At 38.4% G+C, this 26455-nt stretch overlaps 1 protein-coding gene across 3 annotated transcripts in view; it reads left to right on the forward strand.

Moving 5' to 3' along the window:
• Nucleotides 1–26455, forward strand: part of TRIM33 (tripartite motif containing 33) — a 140906-nt gene that overhangs the window by 55762 nt on the left and 58689 nt on the right. For 2 of the 3 annotated variants that reach the window (XM_043875612.1, XM_043875613.1), the window contains exons 2-4: nt 7214–7332; nt 7751–7895; nt 8059–8191. In XM_043875612.1, coding sequence (XP_043731547.1) covers nt 7214–7332; nt 7751–7895; nt 8059–8191 — 397 coding nt within the window. Of the gene's footprint in view, nt 1–3594; nt 3626–7213; nt 7333–7750; nt 7896–8058; nt 8192–26455 lie in introns of those variants that run through there. The other variant, XM_043875614.1, reaches the window with a different exon arrangement.

Below are 26455 nucleotides of genomic sequence, written 5' to 3' on the forward strand. Positions count from 1 at the left end.
AAGTAGTCATCATAGGAATGGGGTTTGTTGATGTCTGCCAACTTAAATTTTCCTGTGTCTCTTTGGGAGTTCTTTCATGTTTCAAATTCTGAATTTCAAGCTTCTCTGAAAATCTTTATGACAAACGTCTTTCTCAAATGTATCCCCCTACACTTTGTGTACTTTGGGTTGTGTTTCTTCTGTGGTATTCAGTGTCCTTTTGCTATCTACATTTTTTGAAAAGATGAAGAGTCATAAACTGTGATGTCAGCTTGCTAGGTGGAAGTAGAAATTTTAAGAATCTGAGCTTATTGAATTCAGAAATCAAAAGCTAGTATGATTTGCATCAAATCATTCTTTTACACAGATATAATGGATACTTTTATAATAGTGTTTCTTGCTCAGAACAGAATGTCTTTTGAAAGATACTCCTTTAGATGTCACAAATTTCTTAACTTTCTCAATATTTTAGATATATAACTATATATCTGCTAATACCTACAGATAGTTTTTTATCTATAGGCTCCTATTCTTTTCTTTTTTTCTGTTTGTGAACTTTGCTTCTGCTGTTCTTGGTTTGCACACTGTTTCTTTCTTTCCACACTGTTTCTTTCTTTCCTAGTTTTTTTGGGGTCCCCAAGACCACACTGAGATTCGTGATTTGCTGGAAGGACTTAGAATTAAGAAAGCCCCTTATGCTCCTGGTACGCGGTGTGCAGTCCGGGAGGAAGCAGGCGCACACTTACAGGCGTCTTCCTTCAGTAGGGTTAGAAGTGCAGACGCTTTATTCTCCCAGTTACAGTGTGTGATGGTATTCACAAAGAGTGTCACCAACCAGGGAAGCTCACCTGAGCCTCTGTGTCTCTGGTTTTTATTGGGGAATCAGTCATACAGGTGTAGAACCTCCACAGAACTGATACCACCTGCTTGACCTCCAGTCAATCCAGAGGTCAAACTGAATGCCGATGGCCTCAGGCCTCAGGCAAACAGAAACTTTTTATGTTTTTTGGGGGGAGGCACTTTTATCAGGCATAATTAATATTCCAAGAGTTCAGAAGGCATCTCCCATATGCCCATCAAGGGCTAGTATTGAAGGCTTTCCTTAGAAATGTGCAGGGTTTAATGAACCCAGACCAACCAAGTATACTCTCGCTTGTACATTAGTGAATGCAGTTGATTCTTCAAGATTGTGTGTAACTGTCACCTTCTCAGTGAAGACTTACCTTATTCACTGTAAGAAGTTAATTGCCCATGTGTTTTTGCTCCTTACTTATACTTTTCTCCTTTGTAGTTATGCTGTATGTTTCTTGAACGACTTTTAACTCATGCCATCTTAGATGTAAAAATATTTATATTCATTTTTCCATTTCTCCTGACCATAATGTTTCTTCCTTTGCTTTCACGAATTGTTTTATGCATTTCCTTTGAGGGGGATATTTGTATGCATTTTGTAGTATAAACACAATATTTTGTTTCATATACATATAATTGTAAAATTCTGTGTAGCAAAGTATACATGTTTGCTGAGAGACTGATATTCCTACTTTGATTTATTTTTTAACTTTTATTGTAGCATGGTTGCTTTACAGTGTTGTGTTAGCTGCTGCTGTATAGCAAGATGAATCAGCCGCACATAGATACATGTGTCCCCTGCCTACTGCGCTTTCTTCCCCTTCATGTTACTGCAGTGCTGATACTCCTTTTAGCGTGACCTTCCATCACAGTTACTGTATAAGCTTCTGTAGTTTGTGTGTGTACAACTCTTTGCAGTCAAATGTTCTACCACTGAGCTATCCTTCTTGGATGTACAGCTCTTTGTTTATATCCTTGTCTTTGTAAGTTGTGAATGGTATAAACTGTAAAAATTAAATACTAGTCTTAAACCCATTTTAAAATATATACTGAAGTTTTATTTTAGTCGCACATATGAAGTTAGTGTGTAGGAAATTTAAATGAAACAGTACGGTAAAAACAGAGAACCAAAAAATCTAAAGAGGAAGTATACCTAAAGCCTGAGAATTCAACATTCGTTAGTGTTTCATCTTCAATTTTGATTGACACTTGATGCTTACAAATGTTGAAACAAACCTTGATATCATGGTGACTATTCTGAAGAGATTTCAGCACCAGCACTAAGATTTGTACATTCAGTTGGTTTATAATGGACTTCTTAGCAATTTACATAGTGTATAGTACGGATTTGTTACAGGTCAGATCACAGCGTTGAAAGAAGTAATTAGGATCCTCTAAACTGCACTCAGCTTAAGACATTCTGTGTACAAGAGCATGAAAGCCATCATAATAATGTGGCTCCAAGGAACATAGTTTTGAGAAGGAAAATAACCTAAGCTTCTGTTTCCCATTTTAATTACTGAATCTCTAACAGTGACAAAACTGTCACATAGGACAGTAAATGTATTCAATAAGTCAGACTTCTTGGAAAGCACACGTTTAGCAACCTGGGATAATGTGGAATGTCAGGAAATATAACATGATTCAACACTGGTTATTTTTGTCATTCTACACAGACATCATTTTTCAATGACAGGACTTTTGTTTTTTAAGTTTTTGACCACGTGGGGCAGCTTGAGTGATCTCAGTTCTCCCACCAGGGATCAAACCTGTGCCTCCTGCTGTGGAAGCATGGACTCTGAACCACTGGACTGCCAGGGAATTTGTGACATCATGTTAATGTTTGACCAAGGCACAAAACTTATAAATCATAAACCAGTTTCTTTTTTTAAAAAATTATTTATTTTAATTGGAGGATAATTACTTTACAATATTGTGATGGGTTTTGGCATACATTGACATGAATCAGCCATGGGTGCAATGTGTCCCCCCCATCCTGAACCCGTCACCCACCTCCTTCCCCACTCCCAGTTTCTTTTTTAAGATCTAGCATTCTTACTGTAGGCTTCTATCTTACTTTGGACCACTGTGTACCCAGTACTCTGCCTGCCTACAGACTGTTTAACTTAACAAAATCAAAATTGATTACTGACCAGATTTCTGACCAGACATAAACACTTCTGTTACGAGTGTTTGCATAACCAGAAGTAGAATAATAAAGATGAAGATGCCTCCTATTTCTTTTAGAAAATAGTACTTTATAAGCTTGCTGCATCTTTAATGTCATTACTGTTGAATGACAATGAGTAGTTGATAGAAAAAAAAAAGAACTATATACTTGCATTATGATAACTCATCTATCACAGATTTAAAAATGTAATTTCTACAGAAATAGGAACTAATTTAACAAGGGAAAATTTTTTCCTTATTCAGACTTCTTTGAAGTGGTAATGGCTGCAAACCTGCAGCATTTAAAAAACTGCTATCAAAGAGCTCTGTCTTACGAATTTAGATTCAGTAACTTAAAAAACAGATGAAAGTGGATTATTTCTTAAACAATTTAGGAAAACTACGGATAATCAAAGATTTCAAAGCAACTATGGCACGTAACTCAAGAATAAATCAAGATGGAGAGCTCAAAGACTTTTTAATTTCCTAAAATTAAAAAAAAATTATCATTGCAACATATAGGATTTCCTCCCTATTTTAATCTTAGGAATTTCAAAGAAAAGGCAGTGGATTACATACACACATGAGTCCCCACACAAAAATGCAAACATGGACACACATAGTGGTAAGTAGAGTGTCTGGTTCCTTCTTCCTACCCCCTAACCCTCACTACCACTGAGCTGTACTTCCTATATTACCACTCTTTGGACTGTTTATATCCTTGTCTTTGTATGGTGCTTCCTACAATTGTACATGGTATAAACTGTAAAAATACTAGTCTTCAGCCCTTTCTTAAAAACAAGGATTGTGTCATTCTATGTTTTTCAGTTTTATGGCTGACATATAGTAGTCACTCTGTTGTGTTGACTATGCTGCTGTTTTCTAATTTTTAACTAACTTGAACTTTCATTTCTTACCTTGGCAGGTTTGTTTCTTCTGATAGATGCTAGAACACTGGCAGGTTAAGTCTCAGATGATCTTTCTTCCCACATTATACATTAGGATGAATTCAGGTCGCTCTCAATCAACTCAGAATTCATAAGATGAAGATTGTGTATTTCTATTTCTGCTATAACAGAATTGCCATAAACTTGTGTTTTAGAACAACATACATTTTATTCTCTTACGGTTCTTAAAGGCTAAAGTTTGCAGTCAGTTTTACTAGACTAGAGTCAAAGTGTCGGCATGTCTTGATCCTTCTGGAGGCTCTGAGGAGAGAATCCATTTTCTTTTTTCAGCTTATAGTAGCCCCCTATATTCCTTGGCTTGTGTCTGTATCTCCAAAGCACAATCTCTGCTTTTATTATCAGTTGCCTTCTCATCTTCTTGTAGTCTAATCTTCCCTGCCTGCCTCTTGTTAGACCATTTGTGATAGTAAGACCTTTTAGAACTAATACCCAAGAAAGATGTCCTTTTCATTATAGGGGACTGGAATGCAAAAGTAGGAAGTCAAGAAATACCTGGAGTAACAGGCAAATTTGGAGTACAGAATTAAGCAGGCCAAAGGCTAGCAGAGTTTTGCCAAGAGAACGCACTGGTCATAGCAAACACCCTCTTCCAACAACACAAGAGAAAATTCTATGTATGGACATCACCAGATGGCCAACACCGAAATCAGATTGATTATATTCTTTGCAGCCAAAGATGGAGAAGCTCTATACAGTCAGCAAAAACAAGACCGGGAGCCGACTGTGGCTCAGATCATTAACTCCTTATTGCCAAATTCAGACTTAAATTGAAGAAAGTAGGGAAAACCACTTGACCATTCAGGTATGACCTAGATCAAACCCCTTACAATTATACAGTGGAAGTGACAAATAGAGTCAAGGGATTAAATCTGAGTGTCTGATGAACTATGGACGGAGGTTTGTGACATTGTACGGGAGACAGGGATCAAGACCATCTCCAAGAAAAAGAAACGCAAAAAAGCAAAATGGCTGTCTGAGGAGGCCTTACAGATAGCTGTGAAAAGAAGAGAAGCGAAAAGCAAAAGAGAAAAGGAAAGATATACCCATTTGAATGCAGAGTTCCAAAGAATAGCCAGGAGAGATAAGAAAGCCTTCCTCAGTGATCAATGCAAAGAAATAGAGTCTTAGACAATAGAGTGGGAAAGACTAGGGATCTCTTCAAGAAAAATAGAGATACCAAGGGAACATTTCATGCAAAGATGGACTCAGTAAAGGACAGAAATGGTATGGACCTTAAAGAAGCCGAAGATATAAGAAGAGGTGGCAAGAATACACAGAAGAACTGTATAAAAAAGATCTTCACAACCCAGATAATCATGATGGTGTGATCACTCACCTAGAGCCAGACATCCTGGAATGTGAAGTCAAGTGGGCCTTAGAAAGCATCACTATGAACAAAGCTAGTGGAGGTGATGGAATTCCAGTTGAGCTATTTCAAATCCTAAAAGAAGATGCTGTGAAAGTGCTGCACTCAATATGCCAGCAAATTTGGAAAACTTAGCAGTGGCCACAGGACTGGAAAGGTCAGTTTTCATTCCAGTCCCAAAGAAAGAGGATGCCAAAGAATGTGCAAACCACCGCACAGTTGCACTCATCTCACATGCTAGCAAAGTAATGGTCAAAATTCTCCAAGCCAGGCTTCAGGAATACGTGAACCGTGAACTTCCAGATGTTCAAGCTGGTTTTAGAAAAGGCAGAGGAACCAGAGATCAAATCGCCAACATCTGCTGGATCATGGAAAAAGCAAGAGAGTACCAGAAAAACATCTATTTCTGCTTTATTGCCTATGCCAAAGTTTGACTGTGTGGATCACAATAAACTGTGGAAAATTCTTCAAGAGATGGGAATACCAGACCACCTGACCTGCCTCTTGAGAAACCTGCATGCAGATCAGGAAGCAACAGTTAGAACTGGACATGGAACAACAGACTGGTTCCAAATAGGAAAAGGAGTACGTCAAGGCTGTATATTGTCACCCTGCTTATGTAACTCCTATGCAGAGTACAACATGAGAAACACTGGGCTGGATGAAGCACCAGCTGTAATCAAGATTGCTGGGAGAAATATCAATAACCTCAGATATGCAAATAACACCACCCTTATGGCAGAAAGTGAAGAAGAACTAAAGAACCACTTGATGAAAGTGAAAGAGGAGAGTGAAAAAGTTGACTTAAAGCTCAACATTCGGAAAACTAAGATCATGGCCTCTGGTCCTATTACTTTATGGCAAATAGATGGGGAGACAGTGGAAACAGTGGCAGACTTTATTTTTTGGGCTTGAAAATCACTACAGATGGTGACTGCAGCCATGAAGTTAAAAGACACTTACTCCTTGGAAGGAAAGTTATGACCAACCTAGACAGCATATTAAAAAGCAGAGACATTCCTTTGCCAACAAAGTTCTGTCTAGTCAAGGCTATGGTTTTTGTAGTAGTCATGTATGGATGTGAGAGTTGGACTATAAAGAAAGCTGAGCATAGAAGAATTGATGCTTTTGAACTGTGCTGTTGGAGGACTCTTGAGAGTCCCTTGGACTGCAGGGAGATCCAACCAGTCCATCCTAAAGCAGATCAGTCCTGAGTGTTCATTGGAAGGACTGATGTTGAAGCTGAAACTCCAATACTTTGGCCACCTGATGTGAAGAGCTGACTCACTGGAAAAGACCATGATGCTGGGAAAAACTGAAGGCAGGAGGAGAAGGGGCGACAGAGGATAACATGGTTGGATGGCATCACCGACTTAATGGACATGAGTAGGGTAAACTCCTGGAGTTGTTGATGGACAGGGAGGCCTGGCGTGCTGCGATCCATGGGGTTGCAAAGAGTCAGACATGACTGAACAATTGAACTGATGACGTTTCAGGGCCTATCAGATATTCCAGGACAATGTTACCATCACAGGAGCTTTAATAACACTCGCAAAATCTCCTTTGCTGTATAAAGTCATACAGTTTTCCAATGGTTAGGACCTGGATATCTTCGGGGGCCATTATTACCAACCACATATTGTAATAAAGTAGCATCTTAAAGTTTTTTTTATTTGCATATTAATGCTTATTTTATCTTCCCAAATGGGTGTTATTTTCACCCAATGAAATAACTCAGTGGAATGGCATTTTACTCAGCTCTTAGCGCTCATTTCTTTCTTCTTATCTATGATATATGAATGAGTAGTTCACATATAGGCATTGTGTATAATTTCCTTATTTTCCTGAAAATATTTCTTGATGTTGTTTTGTGTTGTAGTTGGTGTAATACGGTGCCCAGTATGCCGCCAAGAATGCAGACAGATAGACCTCGTGGATAATTATTTTGTGAAAGATACATCTGAAACTCCTAGCAGTTCTGATGAGAAATCAGAACAGGTATGCGTCTCAATTTTTCTTTGTATTACTTTCTTGATATCAAAATGTAAATTATAAGAAAACATGCTTGAATTGTTACATTATTTAGGGTAATTATGCCCTAGTTTCATCTTTCAATTTGAAAATGAAGAGTGTCTTTATTCTACACCCTCAGACCTGGTTAAAAGAGATTAAAAGTTATCACTTAAAAATTCAAAGCTTTTATCAGTTTTGTGTTTTGAGACTTAGGTTTTTACCCACCTGAATGTTTGATCTGGAAGGGAAGGATTTTGTTGAAGAGAAATGGATAGCAAGATGATTTTATTCTAGGTACAGTAATTAGTATATTTGAGAGTAAGGTAGAAAGTTTTTGCTTGTTTATTTTGTGGATCTATATTTTGTAAATTTAATGCAGGTTAGTATTTATTTCCGCTTCTAGGTGTGTACTAGTTGTGAAGACAATGCAAGTGCGGTTGGCTTTTGTGTAGAGTGTGGAGAATGGCTTTGTAAGACGTGTATTGAAGCTCATCAGAGAGTAAAATTCACTAAAGATCACTTGATCAGGAAGAAAGAAGATGTCTCAGGTAAGATAGAAGCAGTTTTAATGATTACTGTCATTCTCTGTCTTTTGCCCCTATAGCATTTCTACTTAACTTTACAAGCTTTTGATACCAGCATCAGTAAGAATTTATAAAGTTAGACAAAAATTTTGTTTAGTTTAAAAATGTATGTTTTATTTTACTACAGAGTCTGTTGGAGCATCTGGTCAGCGTCCTGTTTTCTGCCCTGTACACAAACAAGAACAGTTGAAACTTTTCTGTGAAACATGTGATAGACTGACATGTAGAGACTGTCAGCTATTGGAACACAAAGAACATAGGTACAGACGTTGTTATTGCTTATCAAGAAATATTATTAAAAGTTATTATAGAATTATTTTTCCTAAAACATATTTTTTTGTATTTTTTATGTCTTAGAGCAAGATACATTTTTTGGTACATTGTTTAATGGTTTCTATATTCATATCTAATTGTCTTATGGATATTTGTTGAAAATGTATTAGTATGTGGATTTGGGTTGCAATAATAGAGTTATATTATTTCTTCATATATAGTCCCTCTGGTTCAAACTCACTTGTTTTTTTCAAGTGTTCTGTGGTATTTATCACATGGTTATGGGCTTTGGGCTGTCATCTTAAAAGGTAATATTTTCATGTGTATGACTGATAGCCATTTTAGCATCAAAGTATATAAACATACTGATTTTATGTCAGATTTAGTTTGTAGAAAAACTGGGAATTTATAAACATCTAAGTAGCATAGTTACTAATTCATTAAAATAAGCTTTGTATTTCAACCCTCTTTTACCCTCAGAATGCAATAGTGTTCACTTATTACCAGCTTGTCACTTCAGAACTATTCTGGAAACTACGGAAATTTCTAGTTAGTTGTTAAGTTCAATTAACCACACTTAAATGTTTAACTCTCATGTTTTAGAGCTTTTAATTTGTTAGAGCCATTGGAATTTATTAAAGTTCTCTTAGAGGATACATGAATCCTATTTGCTGACAAATATTGCATCCATAGCTTGTGCTGGGCACTTTTCTGAATGCCGTATGTTTGTTTAATTCATACCAACCCTCCATGAAGTATTGGTACTGATATCTCAGCTGTTTCAAAGTGAGCAAGTCTACTCACAGAAAGCTTTAATAATGTATACAGCATGTCCCCATAAGTGGTAGAACTAGGACTTGAACATAGTCAGTTGGACTCCAGATATGTTTTAGCTCATTTGCTCATTTTCTCCCATGTGATATTCAGAATATAGAATACAGTGTGTGAAATCTTTCAAACTTGATCTCATAAAGGTAATGTTCTGTTTTCTTTGTCAAGACACCTTTCACTGTTCTACAACCCATTTCTTTGAACTTTCATATCCTTTGTTACAAAATGTTTCATCTTACCTACAGATTAGCTATTGTTTTATTGGAGGTGACTGATGTCCAGATCTTATCCTTGTCTTGTCATAAATCTCAGTGAGATATGAAATTACTTTCTCATAGCTGCTGTCCGGTTTTTGAGCTCCTAGATCTCTTGTGGCTTTTTACATTGATGGTGTAAAGCAAAAAGAGTAGGAACACAGAAGGTTAACCATAATCCATCCTTCCTTTTCTGTCATCACTTTCCTTTACTCCTTATATCCAAGTCCTGATTACCTCTTGAATGTTCCTACCTTTTCTTTAGTTCATTCACACTTTAGATTTCCTGGGTAAACTATGGCAGAACCAATGGCATTGGACTTAAAAGCCTAGGTTCCTGTTGCAGCACATTTACAACTAGTGTCCTTGCTTTGAGTTTTACCTTGTCAAATTCATTCTGTCTATATTGCTGCCAGTGTCATTTGGCTAACATGTTGTTGTGCCTCACCTACCCCAACCCCTTTAAAAACACCCTTCAGTGATACCTCACAAAGTTTAAAGTGTTCAGTATATAGCATTCATTAGCGAGTCTTACCAGACTGTTTCTTTATCATCTTCGCAAAGTTAGGAAACAGTCCTCGAGAACCACCCTCTCTTGTCATACCAACTTCAGGGTTCAGTAAAAACCCATATATAGGGGATAACAGCATGCAGTCCAGCTCATTGATATGATTCATTATTACATTCTTCAGTTAGAGTGGTACCCTTCTAAACAGATTGCTTTCTGTACACTTGGGAACCATCATCCATAAACCACGCAGCTCTTTGTTAGCTAATAGCTGTTTTTGGAGTACCACCTATGTGATCATAGCATTCAGCAGTTCCTTTAGTAGTTCCAAGGTCAAGTTTAGGGGGAAAGAGAGTACAGTGACTCAGACAATAAATAATCTGCCTACAATGCAGGAGACCCTGGTTCGATCCCTGAGTCAGGAAGCTACCCTGGAGAAAGAAATGGCAACCCACTCTCCAGTATTCTTACCGGGAGAATCCCATGGACAGAGGAGCTGGCAGGCTATACAGTTCCATGGGGTCTGAAAAGAGTCGGACACAACTGACTAACACTTTAACTTTCACCTGCTCATAAATACGATAAATATTTCTTTGCATCCTTTTGGTTGCATGTTCCTGCACAAACCATCTCTGTTTTTGTGGAACACTTCTGGACTCTGCCTTCCTTATTTGTTTTCTCCTATCACCTAAGACATAAGGGGTATTTCTGGTTTCTTGGTTATTTTATGCCCTGCAGTCACAGTGTCAACCTCAGTGCCCAGTGGCAAACTAGTAATTTTCTCTTTAATAGCATATGTTTTACCATGGCATCCAGAAATTTTTTGGTCCAAAATACTGGATCTCTGCTGAGTGGCACTCAGAGGTTTTTGCCATAAGTTTCAATCTGCGTATGTGTTGCTAACACTTCCAAAATCATGTCTAGTTGTGGATCACAGGGTCCATAAGCATCAAGAGAAAGACTGCTTTTTGCTGTTCAGACATAGTTCAGGCCCTCATTCAAATGATTTTGTTTTGGGTGGTTGTATTGGTAAAATTCCCAGATGTGGAGTATATGTTCTTTAAAATTCAAATATACCAACCAAATGTTGGGGCTACTTGTTTAGTTCTAGGGGTGTAGGTGGCAGAAGCTGCTTATTTTTTTTCACCTGTGGAATGATAAAGGTGGCTCCTACCTAGGTTATTCCTAAGAATTTTACCAGTTTGGGCAGGTCCTTGGACCTCTGTTACATTCAGTAACAGCCTTTTTGTTCATGTGTGTCACCGTTGCATTTACGTCAGTCTTACCTTTATCTTTAGTTTCTGATATTACCGTGAAATCAACATCATATATTATTATACTCAGGACCTGCATTATGTCTAAATCTCTTCTAAACAAATTATACCAGTAAGCTGGTGAATTGAAATAACCCTGTGGTTAGTATAGTAAACATCAGTTAGGGTCCTTCCACATGAAAAACTGCTCTTGGCTTTTCTTCAGAGTTAGAGGGAAAAAAAATTTTGCATGTTCAGTCCCTGAATGCTACTTATTAAGTCTGCTGTATATATTTTTTCTCTTGTTCAAACCATATCAAGGACTGCTGATGCTATGGTGGCATTATTGAATTCAAGCTTTAAATAGTGTACTGTTAACTGGATGAACCATTTACTTTTTTACAGGGTGCACATGGTTATTGTACCGAGAATTCATTGGTACAAGTGAGAGCAAAGCAGCTTGTCATTTGTCATTAAAGTCATAAATTCTTTTTATCCATTAGGTATCCTGTACTGTCTCAAGTCGACAACTTCTGTGGACTTGGACAGTTTTAATTGTTCTCATTTAGCATGTTTAATCAAGACTTGCCTCAAGGTGAACATGTGTTTCTTATATTTTACAGTATTAGACAATATCAGTAATACCCATTCTAGTAATCATATAAAGGAGAGAGAAAACTATTTCACATAATCTGTTTATATCACTATGTTCCAGCTTTCACCCAGACTTTCACTTTAATGCTATCAACCATCCCTCTCTTCCCAATCTAACATTAATGCCCATTGTAACTTCAGCAGATTTTAGAATCATAGTACATTAGGCTCCCATGTCAGGGAGTCCCAGAAATGTCTTTTATCCAACCCAGGCTATTTTACCCACACAAATGCATATTGCCTTGTGTTTTCCAGCTGGACTTTGAGCCAGAAGACCCTGGCCTCTCCTTTAGTTCTCAGTTTGATTAATCCATGGAATAGTTGCTCCAGGGAGTACAAGGTCAGGTTCTCATTGTCCTCTTCACCCTCTAGCTTTTAACATTTCTTCATACTAGGGTAAGTGTAACAGAGTTGTTTAATGCCTTTTAACATTGAGGACCAGCAGTAGCTCCCATTGGTCCTCCCAACCCCCTAGAGTGCTGTATTAAGACCTTTGTTTCAACCCCATCATTGTTTGCTTTATTCCTGTCTTCCCCCCTCCCCATTTTTAAACAGCCACCTAAAATTTTTCATCCTTTTGGGATAAATTTCTTGACTGTCTTGTTTGTCTTTTCCTATGTTCTTGTGAATCACCCCAGTTTTCTCAGCATCTGTAAGGCCCATAATGCTGAGACAATAAATCTGATAAGGCATCTCAGATTATTGCTAGGTTTTGCAGCAGTAAAATTACATGGGGGTACCCATGTATAAGGTCCTCCTTAACTGTATTATTTTTCTTAACCTTAGTAAGAGGCATATTCAGTAGACGAGTATCCTGATCTTCATAATGCTAACCTCACATGGCTTGAATAAGAAGCATGTCAGTCAGTTCTTCTGGGAAGTTCTAGTTGGCATTTATAGGAGAAGGACAATCACCTGTCTGAGGGTAAAAAAACTTTACAGGGGCTTTTATCCAGTCCACTCAGCTCGCTGTCCCCTCTGGAATGACCTGCTATGTACTGAGGTTTTGGGTAACCATCTGTGGTGGTTCAGCAGTGAGTGCTGGGTCCCACATCAGCTCAAACATTGCTCTTCTATTCTGCAGCCTTCAAAATCAACAGTACTACCTCTAAGTGTTGTCACTCTCACAGTATTTTCATAGAGGTATTTTCAGGAAGCATACAGTGTCAGTCCACAAAATGAAATAATTCCTTAGCATTGTACACTCTGGTTTCGTTAGTTTCTTGATTTTGTCTTTCCTCAACCTCGACTTCATTGTTATTGGAAGTCGTAGAGGTGCTGCCTGTTTTCCCAGTGTAATTTTTCCATTTGGAATGACCCTTAGGCTTAGTGGCTGTAGCTCAGCCTGGCTGAAATCTAAGCTTTGTCTAGTGTCAGGATCTGTCCCAACACACTCTTCATTTTAGCTAGTACAGATGATAATATCCAAGGAATTGTTTAATTACCTTCTTATTAGTTTGCATTTCCTTGTTTATCCAGTGAGTCAGCTCCTAGGGAGTTGGATCTAGTTTCTAAGTTCTCTTGGTAACTTTTACCTCTGATAACCACAGCTGCAGTTCCATACCACCATTGAGTAGATAATCATCCAAGAATCAAAGGTTCATAACCCTTGTCATCTTTTCCTCCTTCTTCCCTACCACAAGTTTCAATGAGTCAGTGTCATTCTAGTGAATCCCACTTTTGATGTTAACTATGAAGTTAGAGAACAATTCACAGTTCCTCTCTTACTTCTGCTATCAACTGTAGAATTTGGGGGTGATCCCCAAAACCATTCACACTTTTAAATAAAATTTATCTTATTCATTCTCACTCTGGCACTAGTTCCAAGTTTAGAATTTCCCAAGACTACCCTCAGATTTAATAATTTGTTCCAACTCACTGAAAGCTGTATATTTACAGCTAACATTTATTACAGTGAAAGGATATAGATTAAAATCATCCAAGGAAAAGGCATGGGGCAGAGTCTAGGAGAGTTCTAAATGTGGCATTTCCAGTTGTCTTTTCTCAGTGAAATTCTTAATGTAATTAACTCCTAGCAGTGATGCGTGACAGCATGAAGGGTATATTGCCAACCAAGGAGGCTTGCGTGAGCCTTGGCGTCCAGGATTTTTATTGGAATTCTGTCATGTAGATACAGATGGAGTTTACTATCCATGTAATTGACCCGTCTCCAGCCCTTCCTGAGGTTGAGCTGAAGACCCTACAATAAATCATATCATTAGCATGTGGCCTTAAGGCCCCAAGTTGAAACAAAGGTACTTTTGTCAGGCAGTACATTTCAAGGGCTTAGAGATGCCCTTCCAGCTGCTTAGGGCAAAGGCCAGACCTCTCTTTGGGCAAAGTTAAATTTTTTACTACACAATCTGTTATCTCCTATTTATACTCTTAACGGTTATAAACACCTTGTCTTGAACTTCTTTGCTTTTCTTAACTTACAGAACACTGTCAATAGAACTATTTCTTTTATTGTTGGTTTTTTGTTTTTTTAAATTATGAAAGTATATGATAACACATTTGCAAAAGACTTGGAAAATACAGAACAAAGGTACATGTGAAAGTGAAGTTGCTCAGTCGTGTCCGACTCTTTGCAACCCTGTGGACTGTAGCCTGCCCGTCTCCTCCGTCCATGGGATTTTCCAGGCAGGAATACTGGAGTGGGTTGCCATTTCCTCCTCCAGGGGATCTTCCTGACCCAGGGATTGAACTCAGGTCTCCCGCATTGCAGGCAGACCATCTGAGCCACAAGGGAAAAACTGTAGGTAAAAAGTTACATATAGTTCCACTATATATAATTATTTTTTCAAGTAGATAAATTAAGATTTTTAGTTGGAGTTTTAATATCAAACTCTCAAAAATTAGACTGAATAGACAGAAAAGTAGAAGGGTGTAGTAGACCTGAAAAGCACCATGATCCAATTCAACATAATTGTGATTTATACAATTTTCACACAACAGCAGGATACAAATTCTATTCAAGTTCCCATAGACTATAAACCAGGAGACACTGAAACATCCAGGGATGTAAAGCATGGTGCAGAAATTCCATGGTCTAAATATATTGAAATCATACAGAGTCTGTCTCAAGAACTATTTCTTAAAACCAGTTCACTTTGGTATCTTGTCTTCTCCAACACTTTCATTCGAACTTATCTACTCTATTTCTGTGTCTGGACTTAACGCCTTTTAGGGCTAGTTCAAGGGGCTCAGTTTCTCACATGCTTCTTAATCAAATTGGGTTTCCCATCTCTTCTTGATTCATTCATGTAATTGTGACAGTACATATTTTCTTAGAAAATCCGACCATCTAGTAGAGATTTTAAAAATGTATTTCCTTGGAAATAGACCATAAAAAACTTTACAGAAATCTGTGTTTCTGTCTCTTTCTTATTTATAATGTTGAACAGCTAAGTTTATTTCCTTATTTTTTATTAGCATAGCCATATTTTGAGTCATTGGTCATTTTAGCAATCTAATTTTTTTTTTTTTTGCAATCTAATTTTTAAAATAATTTATTATATTGTTAAATATTCTAATTCTTACAGTTCCCTTTTGTTTTTATTCTTTCCTTTTATTCTTTTCTTTTATTCTTTCCTTAGCTTGATTTTCCTTAGCTTGTTATACTTTTTCTAGGCTCTTATGATGAATCTTGATTTTATCAGAAAGATGTGAATTTTTTCTTGATCAAACTTTAGCCTCATTCCAGAATCATTACTGACTTATATGTGTACTCAGTCACATCCAATTGTTTCTGGTCTTATGGACTGTAGCCTGCAAGGCTCCTCTGTCCATGGGATTCTCCAAGCAAGAACATTGGAATGGGTTGCCGTTTTCTCCTCCAGGGAATCTTCCCGACTCAGGGATTGAACCCGTGTCACTTACATCTCCTGCACTGACAGGCGGGTTCTTTACCAGACTGACTTACATACTCTATATTTATATTTTTTAGTCCCCTCTCACCCGCCCATTCTTTTAAAGGTGATTGCTACATAGTATAGTGATACAGATGGTGAACTCTGGTATGTATGCGCATGAGTGTGTATCTTTCAAATGGAGAAAATGTAGTAGTACCACCCTAAAGTGGGTGTTAGGTTTGAATTGAGAATTGTACCCGTAAAGTTGCTTAACACAGTAAGAGCTCAGTAACAGTCTGACCATTGTTATATTTTGTTTATGGTCATGCTGCCAGGCTTTTGAGTTTCCTGACCAGAGATTGAACCTGGGCCCTCGGCAGTGAAAGCACGGAGTTCTAACCACCAGACCAGCATGGAATTTTTCTAAAAGCACTTTATTGAGATTTTTGGTTTTCTTAACAGTCTCACTGTTTTTAAAAAAGGAAAGCATCTGTAGACTTTTTTAAAATTATTGTTTATATTTATTTGTTTTTGACTGTGCTGGGTCTTTGTTGCTGCAGTGGCTTTTCTCTAGTTGTGGCAAATGGAGACTACTCTGTGGGTGCAGGGCATGGGTTTCTCATTGTGGTGGCTTCTCATTTCAGAGTAAGATGTGAAGGTGTCAGTAGTTGGGATTCCTAGACTGTAGAACACAGGCTCAATAGTTGTGGCTCATGGGCTTAGTTGTTCTGTGGCTTGTAGGATCTTCCTGGATCAGGGATTGAACCCATGTTTCCTGCATTGGCAGGTGGATTTTTTTTTTAATCACTGAGCCACCAGGGAAATCCTGCATCTATAGGATTTTATGAATTTTTTTTATCTCAGAGTACTGCATAGTTTCTAGCTAAACCGTGGGGTTATTCTTCCTCTCTGTAATAATTCTGTTTACAGTAAATGAGTATGAAAAATGTCTAGGGCTTCCCTGGTGGTTCATTGTTTGAGAATTCACCTTGCAATGCAGGAAACACTGGTTTGATCCCTGATCTGGGAAGATTCCACATGCCGGAGCAACTGGGCCCATGTGCCATAAATACTGATCCAGTGCATGCTACATCCTGTGTTCTCCAACAAGAGAAGCCTGGGCACTGCAACCAGAGAAAACCCAAGTGCAGCAACAAAGATCCTGCACAGCCAAAAGTTTAAAACAAGAAGAAAAGATTCTAATTCATTAAAAAAAATATATATATATAGACCTATATAAAGGACAAGAATGAAATAAGAGACAACATTGAACATTTCAGTTAATTTTTCAAAACAAGGAAATGGATTGAATATTTTTGGATCTGATAATTGACCTAGTAGAGTTGAGTGAACTACAATCCAGGATCATGCAAATGAGTATAAAGGAAGCCACTTGATTTATTTCCCAGAACCTATGGTGGCTCAGGATCTGGAGGTGATAGGTATCACAAAAGTTAGGTCTGTTCTCTGGATAAGTAAAATCAGAGGCTCTGGACTTGGGGGATAATAGGTGTAGATGGAGGGTTGGGATGAGGTACTTGGTTATAATTGAGGAAATTAAAAGTGTAAATCTGCATACTAAACTATGGGACGTTCATGTACCCAACTTGATTCCAGATTGCCAGTAGTGAATTTTTACATTTCACTATTCTTCCCTATGCTTCCCAGGTGGCTCAGTGGTAAAGAACTTGCCTACGAGGCAGGAGACACGGGTTTGATCCCTGGGTTGGGAAAATTCCCCGGAAAAAGAAATGGCAACCCACTCCAGTATTCTTGCCTGGGAAATCCCATGGACAGAGGAGCCTGACAGGCTACAGTCCATGGGATCACAAAAGAGCCAGACACAACTTAGCAACTGAACGACGACAATAGACTAAGAAACTGAACATGGAACAATGGACGGGTTTAAAATTGGGAAAGGAGTACAACAAGGCGTACATTGTTACCTTGCTTACTTAACTCACATGCAGAGTACATCATTTCAAATGCTGGACTGTATCACCAGCTGGAATCAAGACTGATGGGAGAAATATCAACAATCTCAGATATGCAGATGATACCACTCTAATGGCAGAAAGTGAAGAGGAACTCTTGACCCTCTTGATGAGGGTGAAAGAGGAGTATGAAAAAGCTGGCTTAAAACTCAACATTCAAAAAAAGCTTAAGATCATAGCATCCAGTCCCATTACTTCATGGCAAATAGAAGAGGAAAAAGTGAAGCAGTGACAGATTTTATTTTCTTGAGCTCCAAAATCACTGTGGACGGTGACTCTAGCCATGAAATTCAAAGACACTTGCTCCTTGGAAGAAAAGCGGTGACAAACCTAGACAGCATATTAAAAAACAGACATTACTTTGCCAACAAAGGTCCATCTAGTCAAAGCTTTGGTTTTTCCAGTAGTCATGTATGGATATGAGAGTTGGACCATAAGGGAGGCTGAGTGCCGAAGAATTGATGCTTTTGAACTGTGGTGCTGGAGAAGACTCTTTGAGAGTTCCTTGGACTACAAGGAGATCAAACTAGTCAATACTAAAGGAAATCAACAATGAATATTCACTGGAAGGACTGTTCCTGAAGCTCCAATTCTTTGGCCACCTGTTGTAAAGAGCTGACTCATTGGAAAAGACCCTGATGCTGGGAAAGATTGAAGGCAAAAGGAGAAGTGGGTGACAGGACAAGATAGTTAAATAGCATCACCAACTCAAATTACGTGAATTTGAGCAAACTCCAAGAGATAGTGGAGGGTAGAGGAGCCTGATGTACTATATATAGTCTGTGAGGTGGCAAAGAGTAGGACTCGACTCAGCTCAGCAACTGAACAACAATAAAAGCAACAAAAATCTTCTTTCTCACTCTGCTTTCTCTAATTAGAGGTTTTTTTTTCACTCTCTGGAGGAAGTAGATGTTTAGAAGAGGCCTTCTAATGTTGCTATTTGGTGTTCATTTCTTATTAAAAAGATTATAGTGAAGCCCATCAGTTCATAGATTTTGCTGTCTCTCACAGATGATTATAAGCAGTTTTAAAGTATATTTATATATAAATGGATGTGAATCAATGGAAGGGTCATCTGACTTCTGATGTGAGCCAGTGTCACATGCCAGGCATTTTGAGATAGTTAAGAATTCTCAACTTGTATCTTGTCTGGCTTCAAATATAGGGACTAGAAAAGCTAAGTATTCCCTTTCTCAACACTTCTGGCATTAAGGTGGCTCTCATCTACAGTTTATGCCCCTAAAATACAAGCAGAAATCTGTTCAGAGCATGATTTTCAGAAAGTATTTACCTTCTTGATAAAAGGGACAGAACTTGCTGGTGTCACCCATCTTCCTCCTTTTTCCTTCCTTGAATTTGGATGATTCCTGGAACTCTGACATCATTATATGTTCATAAGGGTAAAGGCAAGAGCATCTCAGAGGTTCTAGCTTTGGTGTTGTTAAACTGACACCATCAGCTGCCCGCGTTTGTTCTTGTTGTATGAGCCACTGTTAGTCACTACAGCTGTACATGTCTCTGATTGATATAGATATCCACATGAAAGGACATAACACAGGAACAAAAGGAAATGTAAAACAAAAATTATGACATTCTGAATCAATGACAAGCTGTTGGTTACAAATTAATGACAGAGTCTCTACAAAAGAAGCAATTTAAAGGACTTTACTGGCAGTCTGGCGGTTAAGCGCGCTTTCATTTCTACTGTGGGGGTGCAAGTTCCATCCCTGGTGGAGGAACTAAGATCCTACCACATACTAGAGACACAGGCCCCCCCCCCCCCCCCACCCCCCAGGTGATTAAAATACAAAAGAACTCTTGTAAGTATGATAGGTAAAAAAACTCAATTGGTCTTTTCTTTTTTAAAAGTCATTCGTTTATTTATGGCTGCGCTGAGTCTTCACTGCTGCACCTGGGCTTTCTCTGGTTGTGGTGAGTGGAGGGTATTTCCTCGTGGCACACAGACTTCTTGTTGCCGTGGCTTGTCCTGTGGAGCCTGGGCTGTAGGCATGCTCAGTACTTGCGACTACTGGCTTAGTTGCTCCATGGCGTGTGGGATCTTCCCACATGGGATCTAACCCGGGTCTCCTGCAATGGCAGATGGGTTCTTAACCACTGGACCACCAGGGAAGTCCAGTCGATAGGTTTGATAAATTCTATTTAGCCTCCTAGAAAACAAAAAGATTTTTTAAAAGATTTAAAAATTATGAGGTCCTTTGCTTACCAGTATGAATTATAGAAAAAGAAATGAAATTATCAAGTAATATAAGAAATTCTCCTATAAACCTAGAATTGCCAGTCTGAAATGACCCATTTAATGCCCATTACACAACAGTAAAGGATTCCTATCAGAGTTATATATCATCATAAAGTGATGATACTCGGGTTAGAATGGAGATAAGCAGAGTTGCGAAAGAATCGAGTGGGTAACTTACAGAGAAATGGGAATCTAAATATAATCTTTATCGGAAAGAGACACGTGCACCCCAATGTTCATCACAGCACTGTTTATAATAGCCAGGACATGGAAGCAATCTAGATGCCCATCAGCAGACGAATGGATAAGGAAGCTGTGGTACATATACACCATGGAATATTACTCAGCCGTTAAAAAGAATTCATTTGAATCAGTTCTAATGAGATGGATGAATCTGGAGTCCATTATACAGAGTGAAGTAAGCCAGAAAGATAAAGACCATTACAGCATACTAACACATATATATGGAATTTAGAAAGATGGTAATGATAACCCTATATGCAAAACAGAAAAAGAGACACAGATGTACAGAACAGACTTTTGGACTCTGTGGGAGAAGGCGAGGGTGGGATGTTTTGAGAGAACAGCATCGAAACATGTATATTACCTATGGTGAAACAGATCACCAGCCCAGGCTGGATGCATGAGACAAGTGCTCGGGCCTGGTGCACTGGGAAGACCCAGAGGGATGGGGTGGAGAGGGAGGTGGAAGGGGGGATCGAGATGGGGAATGCATGTGGATCCATGGCTGATTCATGTCGGTGTGTGACAGGAACCACTACAATATTGTCAAGTAATTAGCCTCCAACTAAAAAAAATTAAAAAATAATCTTTAAAAGTAGCAATACTGGGAGGTAGAAGACGCTGAAACTGTTAACTGCAACAGTTGGGAGATTGACAGGGAAATATTTTCAACCTGGAATTCTATATCCAGACTGTTAATCGATGTGAGAGTAAGATGTAGACATTTTGCAGCATGCAAGGATTTTGAAACTGCCTCCCATACACCACTTTCTGGAGAGCTATTAGAGAATGTGATCCACAGAAATGTTAGTAAACCAAGAAAGTGAATGGGAATGCCTAGAATGACAAGTGTATACTAGCTAGTTTAGACTGAAGCATGAGAACTAAGGACCCCATGAAGGATGCCTCAAGGAAAAAAATTGAACTACTTCTATTGAATTTGTTATCTTAGGTCTTTTAAAAAATATTATTGACAAGTGTTAGACATATCTGATGGAACATTAGAAATGTTTGGGATCAGTATATTGAGAGTTAAGCAAATGAGAGCAAAGGATATTTATCAATTCCAAAAGAAAAAATGTTCAAGAAAATATTACACTCCTTGGCTAAATATTGGACCATGTTTACAATCACTTAGTAATTCAACAAGTAGTTGTATACTTAGTGCTTGGTATGGTATATTTCTGTGAACAAAGTAAAGTCGCCGTCCCCATGACTTAATTTTTCATGGTAGAGTGAAACAAATAGTAAATACATCAGGTGGTGATCATCATAGAGAAAAATGCTCTGAAAATTGGGACAGAGCATGTGAGCGTGCAAGTTTGCAGGTTTTTATTTTAAATAGGGTGGTTTTAAAAGGCTTTCATGATGAAGTGGCATTTGAGCAGAGACTGAAGGAAGAAAGGGATCAGGCCTTGCTTAACTTTGGCAAGGAGCATGTTTCAGATAAAGCAAGTGCAACAGGCAAGATAGTAGCATATTTAACATCTTTGAGTAGCTGTATGGTCTGAGGGCAGTTACCAAGGGGTAGATGGTTGTCAGATGAAGTCAAGGACAGAAAGGAACAATTTAGCGATTTGTAGGTTATTGTAAGAATGTTGCCTTTTACTGAGTCAGATGTTCAAGCTTTTGAGCAGTGGAATGGTTTAACTGATGATTGTTTTAAAAATATCACACTAGCTCTAGTGAAGAGAGATTAAAGAAGGAACAAGGACAGAATCATGAGATTAGCTTGGAGATTGTTTTCAATAATTTTGGCAAGACATAATGGTGGTTTAGACTAACATTGGAGATAGTAAAATATAGTCAGATTCTGTATGTTTTGAACTTGGATTTGATGCCTGAAACTTATATGTGGATTTGTTGATATATGGTTTATATGAGATACCAATAACGCCAAGATGTTTCGCTTTCATCTTAACCAAAAGTAGCAGAATTAGGCTTGAATTTACTGAGGTGTGGAAGACTGTGGGAAGACATACTTTGTTAGGTGTATGTAGGGAGTTGGTAGTTTTGACCATGTTAAATTTGATATCTTAAATAAACATTTTATGGTAAAATTAAATTGAGCAGGATAGAAGTAGGGAGGATGGTGATGTAAATGTTGAATTCTTAACTGTAAAATTGATAAAGCTATTTAAATAGAGGCCTCTCATTTTGGAAGGCATCTCATAGACCTGCCCCCATTATCATAGGTGGAGAGGGTCCGCACACTCACTGTACCTTCTCAGAACTTCTCAGTTCCCTTCCCTGTCATCTTGAGGCAAGATATAACATACACATTTGGAGTGAGTTTGCTTCTCTCGAAATAAGGGTCATGACTAAACCTTCATGTTCTAAGACCACACAATTCTGACTCTTCTGTCCTCATCTGGAGTGAAGATGTTGTTGACTCACTGGAGCTAGGATTTCTTCTCCACAGATTAACAGAGAAAGCCTCAGGCCCCACCCTTCTTCACCACCAATATCTACACCCTCTCTACCATTATCTGCTTTAAATCTGCTAGGACTAATATTATCGTCTTTACCCCTGTTTGTCATCCAAGAAAAGCCCCACACTCCCAGGTCTCCCCTCATTTGCTCTGCTTTAATTCCTGTAAAGCTTTCCAGGTGACAGTTTCTGATGCTCGTTCTCTGTAGCTCATGGTTTGTCTTCAGCAGGGTCTCTCTGTTCTCAGCCTCATTTTTGATCCCTTTCTGTACCTCCTTTGCTGTAATGGAAGCAGACCTCTAGGACGCTGCTTCCACTGTAGTCTTCTTAACTGGTGCTGTTTTTTCTTTGCTATCTCATGTGTTGCTGGGCCTAGAGATTTGAACTAGGTCTTCTATTTGCTATTTTTTGGACCATTCTTCCTCTTACCTTCCTGAAAAATCTCCAGATGTTAATCTCAAGTGCCATCATTTGTATTGCTCATTGGTACTTTCACATATAACCCGTGGGTCATTGTACTTTCTCTCTTACAGATTTTAGTTCCTAATTCAGTGGTAATCTGTGAAATTCTACAGTTCTAAGAAATTCTAAGAATTTCTGGCAGTTGTAATAAGCACAGATTTGATCCTTCTGACACTCTGGTCTTTTATGTTTCTGAACTCTTTTGTAAGGTTTATGTCATCTTTATTTGCCACTCACATCTGTGATCACATTCGAGACCTTGGCATTTTCAACAGTTATGTTCAATTTTAAGCATTCCTCTTCATTCTAGCTCATTCTGCTTAGTACCAGACTTCAACAGTTATTCACCACACAGTAACTTATTTTAATCCATTGATTGTACTACCCTTTCACTTTACCTCATTTCTTTATGTTCTCACTTAACCCATTCTCTCTTTAATTTTATGGCTAATCATTTTCATTCCCTGGCATTTAGCCTTGACTCCCATATCCCACTTGGTTGAACTTACTTGGCAGAACCACCATCCTGATGCTTTGCTTATGTAGTTACATATCACACGAGAAAAAATACTGACCACAACTGGTTGCTTTCTCAGTTCATGAGCACATAACCTCAGAGACACCCTAGTGTTGCCTGCAATCGAACTGTGCGTTCACACCTTTTCTGTCTTAAATGTCCAGCATGTCACCCTCTGTCCTCACTCCCAGATACTTGTTTTGCTTCCTACTTCATTGAGAAAAATGAAGCAATCAAGAGTGCTTCTGTAGGTTCCCTCTACCACATTTACATATCTACAAGCACTTGTACCCACACCTCTACATTTCTGTTATCTTAATTAAACCCTCTACCTTTATTGAGCCAGTTGCTCCAATTAATATACAGTTAGATTCCATCTTATTTTATGTAGCTGGGGACATTGGTAGTTTGGCCATCTCTGCCAGTTTCAGTTTTTCCAGTCTCTAGCAGTTATTTCCATCAGTATTTCAGTATTCTGAAACTTTTATTCTATCTTTAAAAATGAAAGAAAACACAAGACTCTCTCTTTAACCTACTTTTTCTGCCAACAACTGTGTCTCTCCTTTTTTAATTTTTTGCAACAAAAGTTTTGAAAGAATTGCTTCTAAGAATGACCTCCATTTTCTCCTCTCCTAGTCTCTTAAATATGCATGTTTGACTGTCAGCATTCTCCCAGCATTGTTCTTTTCAGAGTTCCCAGTAACCTTTGCATTATTAAGACCAGAAGTCATTTCTCAGTCATTGTCTTAATACCGTATATATCAGTAACATTTGACACAGTTGTTCATTTTTTCTGTACATTTTATTTGTTGAATACTTGACTACTTCTTAGTTTTCCTTTCACCACACTGATTACTTCTTTTCAGTCTCATTTGCTCTTTTTTCTGGATTCCTGATGTTGGATGTGCCAGGCCTTACTCCATGATCTACGATTACAGTCTTATGACTTTAAATACCATCCGTATGCCTGTACTGTCCAAATTCATATTTCTGGCTCAGTACTCTCTCCTGGAATTTCAATTTTGTCTATTCTACAGACTGTAGCATCTCTGCTTGAGTGTCTGCTTTCTCATATAATACAGTGAACCCTTTAATAGCACGATTTGAACTGTCCACTTATATGTGGATTTTTTTTTTGTTTTTTCACTAAATACATACTGCAGTGCCACACATCCAAGATTGGTTGAATCTGCAGATATGGAATTATGTAGTTCAAGATTAGCTATAAAGTCATATTTGAATTTTTGACTGATTGATCAGTTGGGGTCCCTAACTTCTGTGTTGTTCAAGGGTCAACTGTATATCCATTGAATTGATACCTACTCCAAGCTGTTTCCCCTGGCAGCCTAGCCCCATCTCAGTTTGTTTCAATTTTTCTGTTGCATAGGCCAGAAATCTTGGGATCATCTTCGACTTCACTGTTCTTTCATACCCAAACCCGAACTTACCAGAACATCTTTTTGGTTCCACTTTTAAAATATATCCCCCAGTCTCACAACTTCTACCTCATTACTGTTAGTTCCATGATACTAACCTAGTCTCAACCACCATGATGGTTGTGATTTCTTGTGTGATTTGCTACAGTAGTCTCATAAATCATCCTCATGCTTCTAATAGTGCCCTTCAGTTTATTCTTAGCACAACTGCTAGAGTGAATCTCAAACTGTGTCACTTCCCTGCTCAAAGTGTGCTGTGTTCAGAGTAAAAGATTTCTATAGAGTCATATAAATGCGCATTTCATCTATTACTATTCGTACCTCTGACTCTGCTACAGCTGTACTTGCTATTTCTGAAACATGCTAGGGGTGCTGCTGCCTGCCCGTTTTCTCTAACTAGAGCTTTCTTGCTCTACTGATTTGCATAGCGGACTTTCATATATTCATTGAGTCTCTGATTAAATGTAGCTTTGCCAATGAGATCTATTCTGATCACTATATTTAAAATTGCAGTTTGAACACAACATTGTAAAGCAACTGTATTCCAATAAAGGTTAATTTAAAAATTGCAGTTAACCATTTTACTCCTTATCCTGCTGTTTTTTTTAATATATAGATATATATACATATATTTATTAATATATAAAACATCACTTTCTAAACATATTCTGTAATTTATAGCTTGTTTATTTTTTGTGTTCTTCCCATTGGAATGTAAGTTTCATGAGGATAGGTATCTGTTTTATTCACTAAATCCCAATATTTTACACAAATTTAGACCTTTCATCTGTTGAATAAATATTTGTTAATTTAGGTATAGGGGAAGAAAGAGGTAGTAGAGCTGCCTGAATATAGGAATTATCCCCCCCCCCTTTTTTTTTAATTGGTGAAAAACTGCTTTACAATATTGTGTTGGTTTCTGCTGTACAGCAATGCAAATCAGTCAATTATATATACATTATATATATACACACACACACAGAGGTTTTTTACATGTGTGCTCCCTCTAGAGCCTTCCTCTCCCATTCCCACACTTCTGTATCATCACAGAGCTTCAGGCTGGGCTCCCTGTGTTCTATAGTAGCTTCCCACTAACTACCTATTTTATACATGGTAGTGTATATACATATGGGCTTCCCAGGTGGCGATAGTGCTAAAGAACCTGCCTTCCAATTCAGGAGAGTTAATAGATGCGGGTTTGATCTCTGGGTCAGGAAGAACCCCTGGAAGAAGGCATGGCAACCCACTTCAGTATTCTTGCCTGGAGAATCCAATGGACAGAAGAGCCTGGTGGGCTATGGTCCATAGGATCGCATAGAGCTGGATACTAGCGAAGTGACAGCATGCACGGGTGCAAGCCATTAAACTATGCTAGAGATGTCTGGTCTAGCCCCATGCTATTAATAGGGGCTTCCCTGGTGGCTCAGATAGTAAAGAATCTGCCTGCCAAGTGGGAGACCTGGGTTCGATTCCTGGGTCGGGAAGATCCCCTGGAGGGAGGCATGGCAACCCACTCCAGTATTCTTGCCTGGAGAATCCCATGGACAGAGGAGCCTGGCG

This window comes from Cervus elaphus, chromosome 20 (genome assembly GCF_910594005.1).
Source record: "Cervus elaphus chromosome 20, mCerEla1.1, whole genome shotgun sequence".
In the NCBI taxonomy this organism is placed as follows: domain Eukaryota; kingdom Metazoa; phylum Chordata; class Mammalia; order Artiodactyla; family Cervidae; genus Cervus; species Cervus elaphus.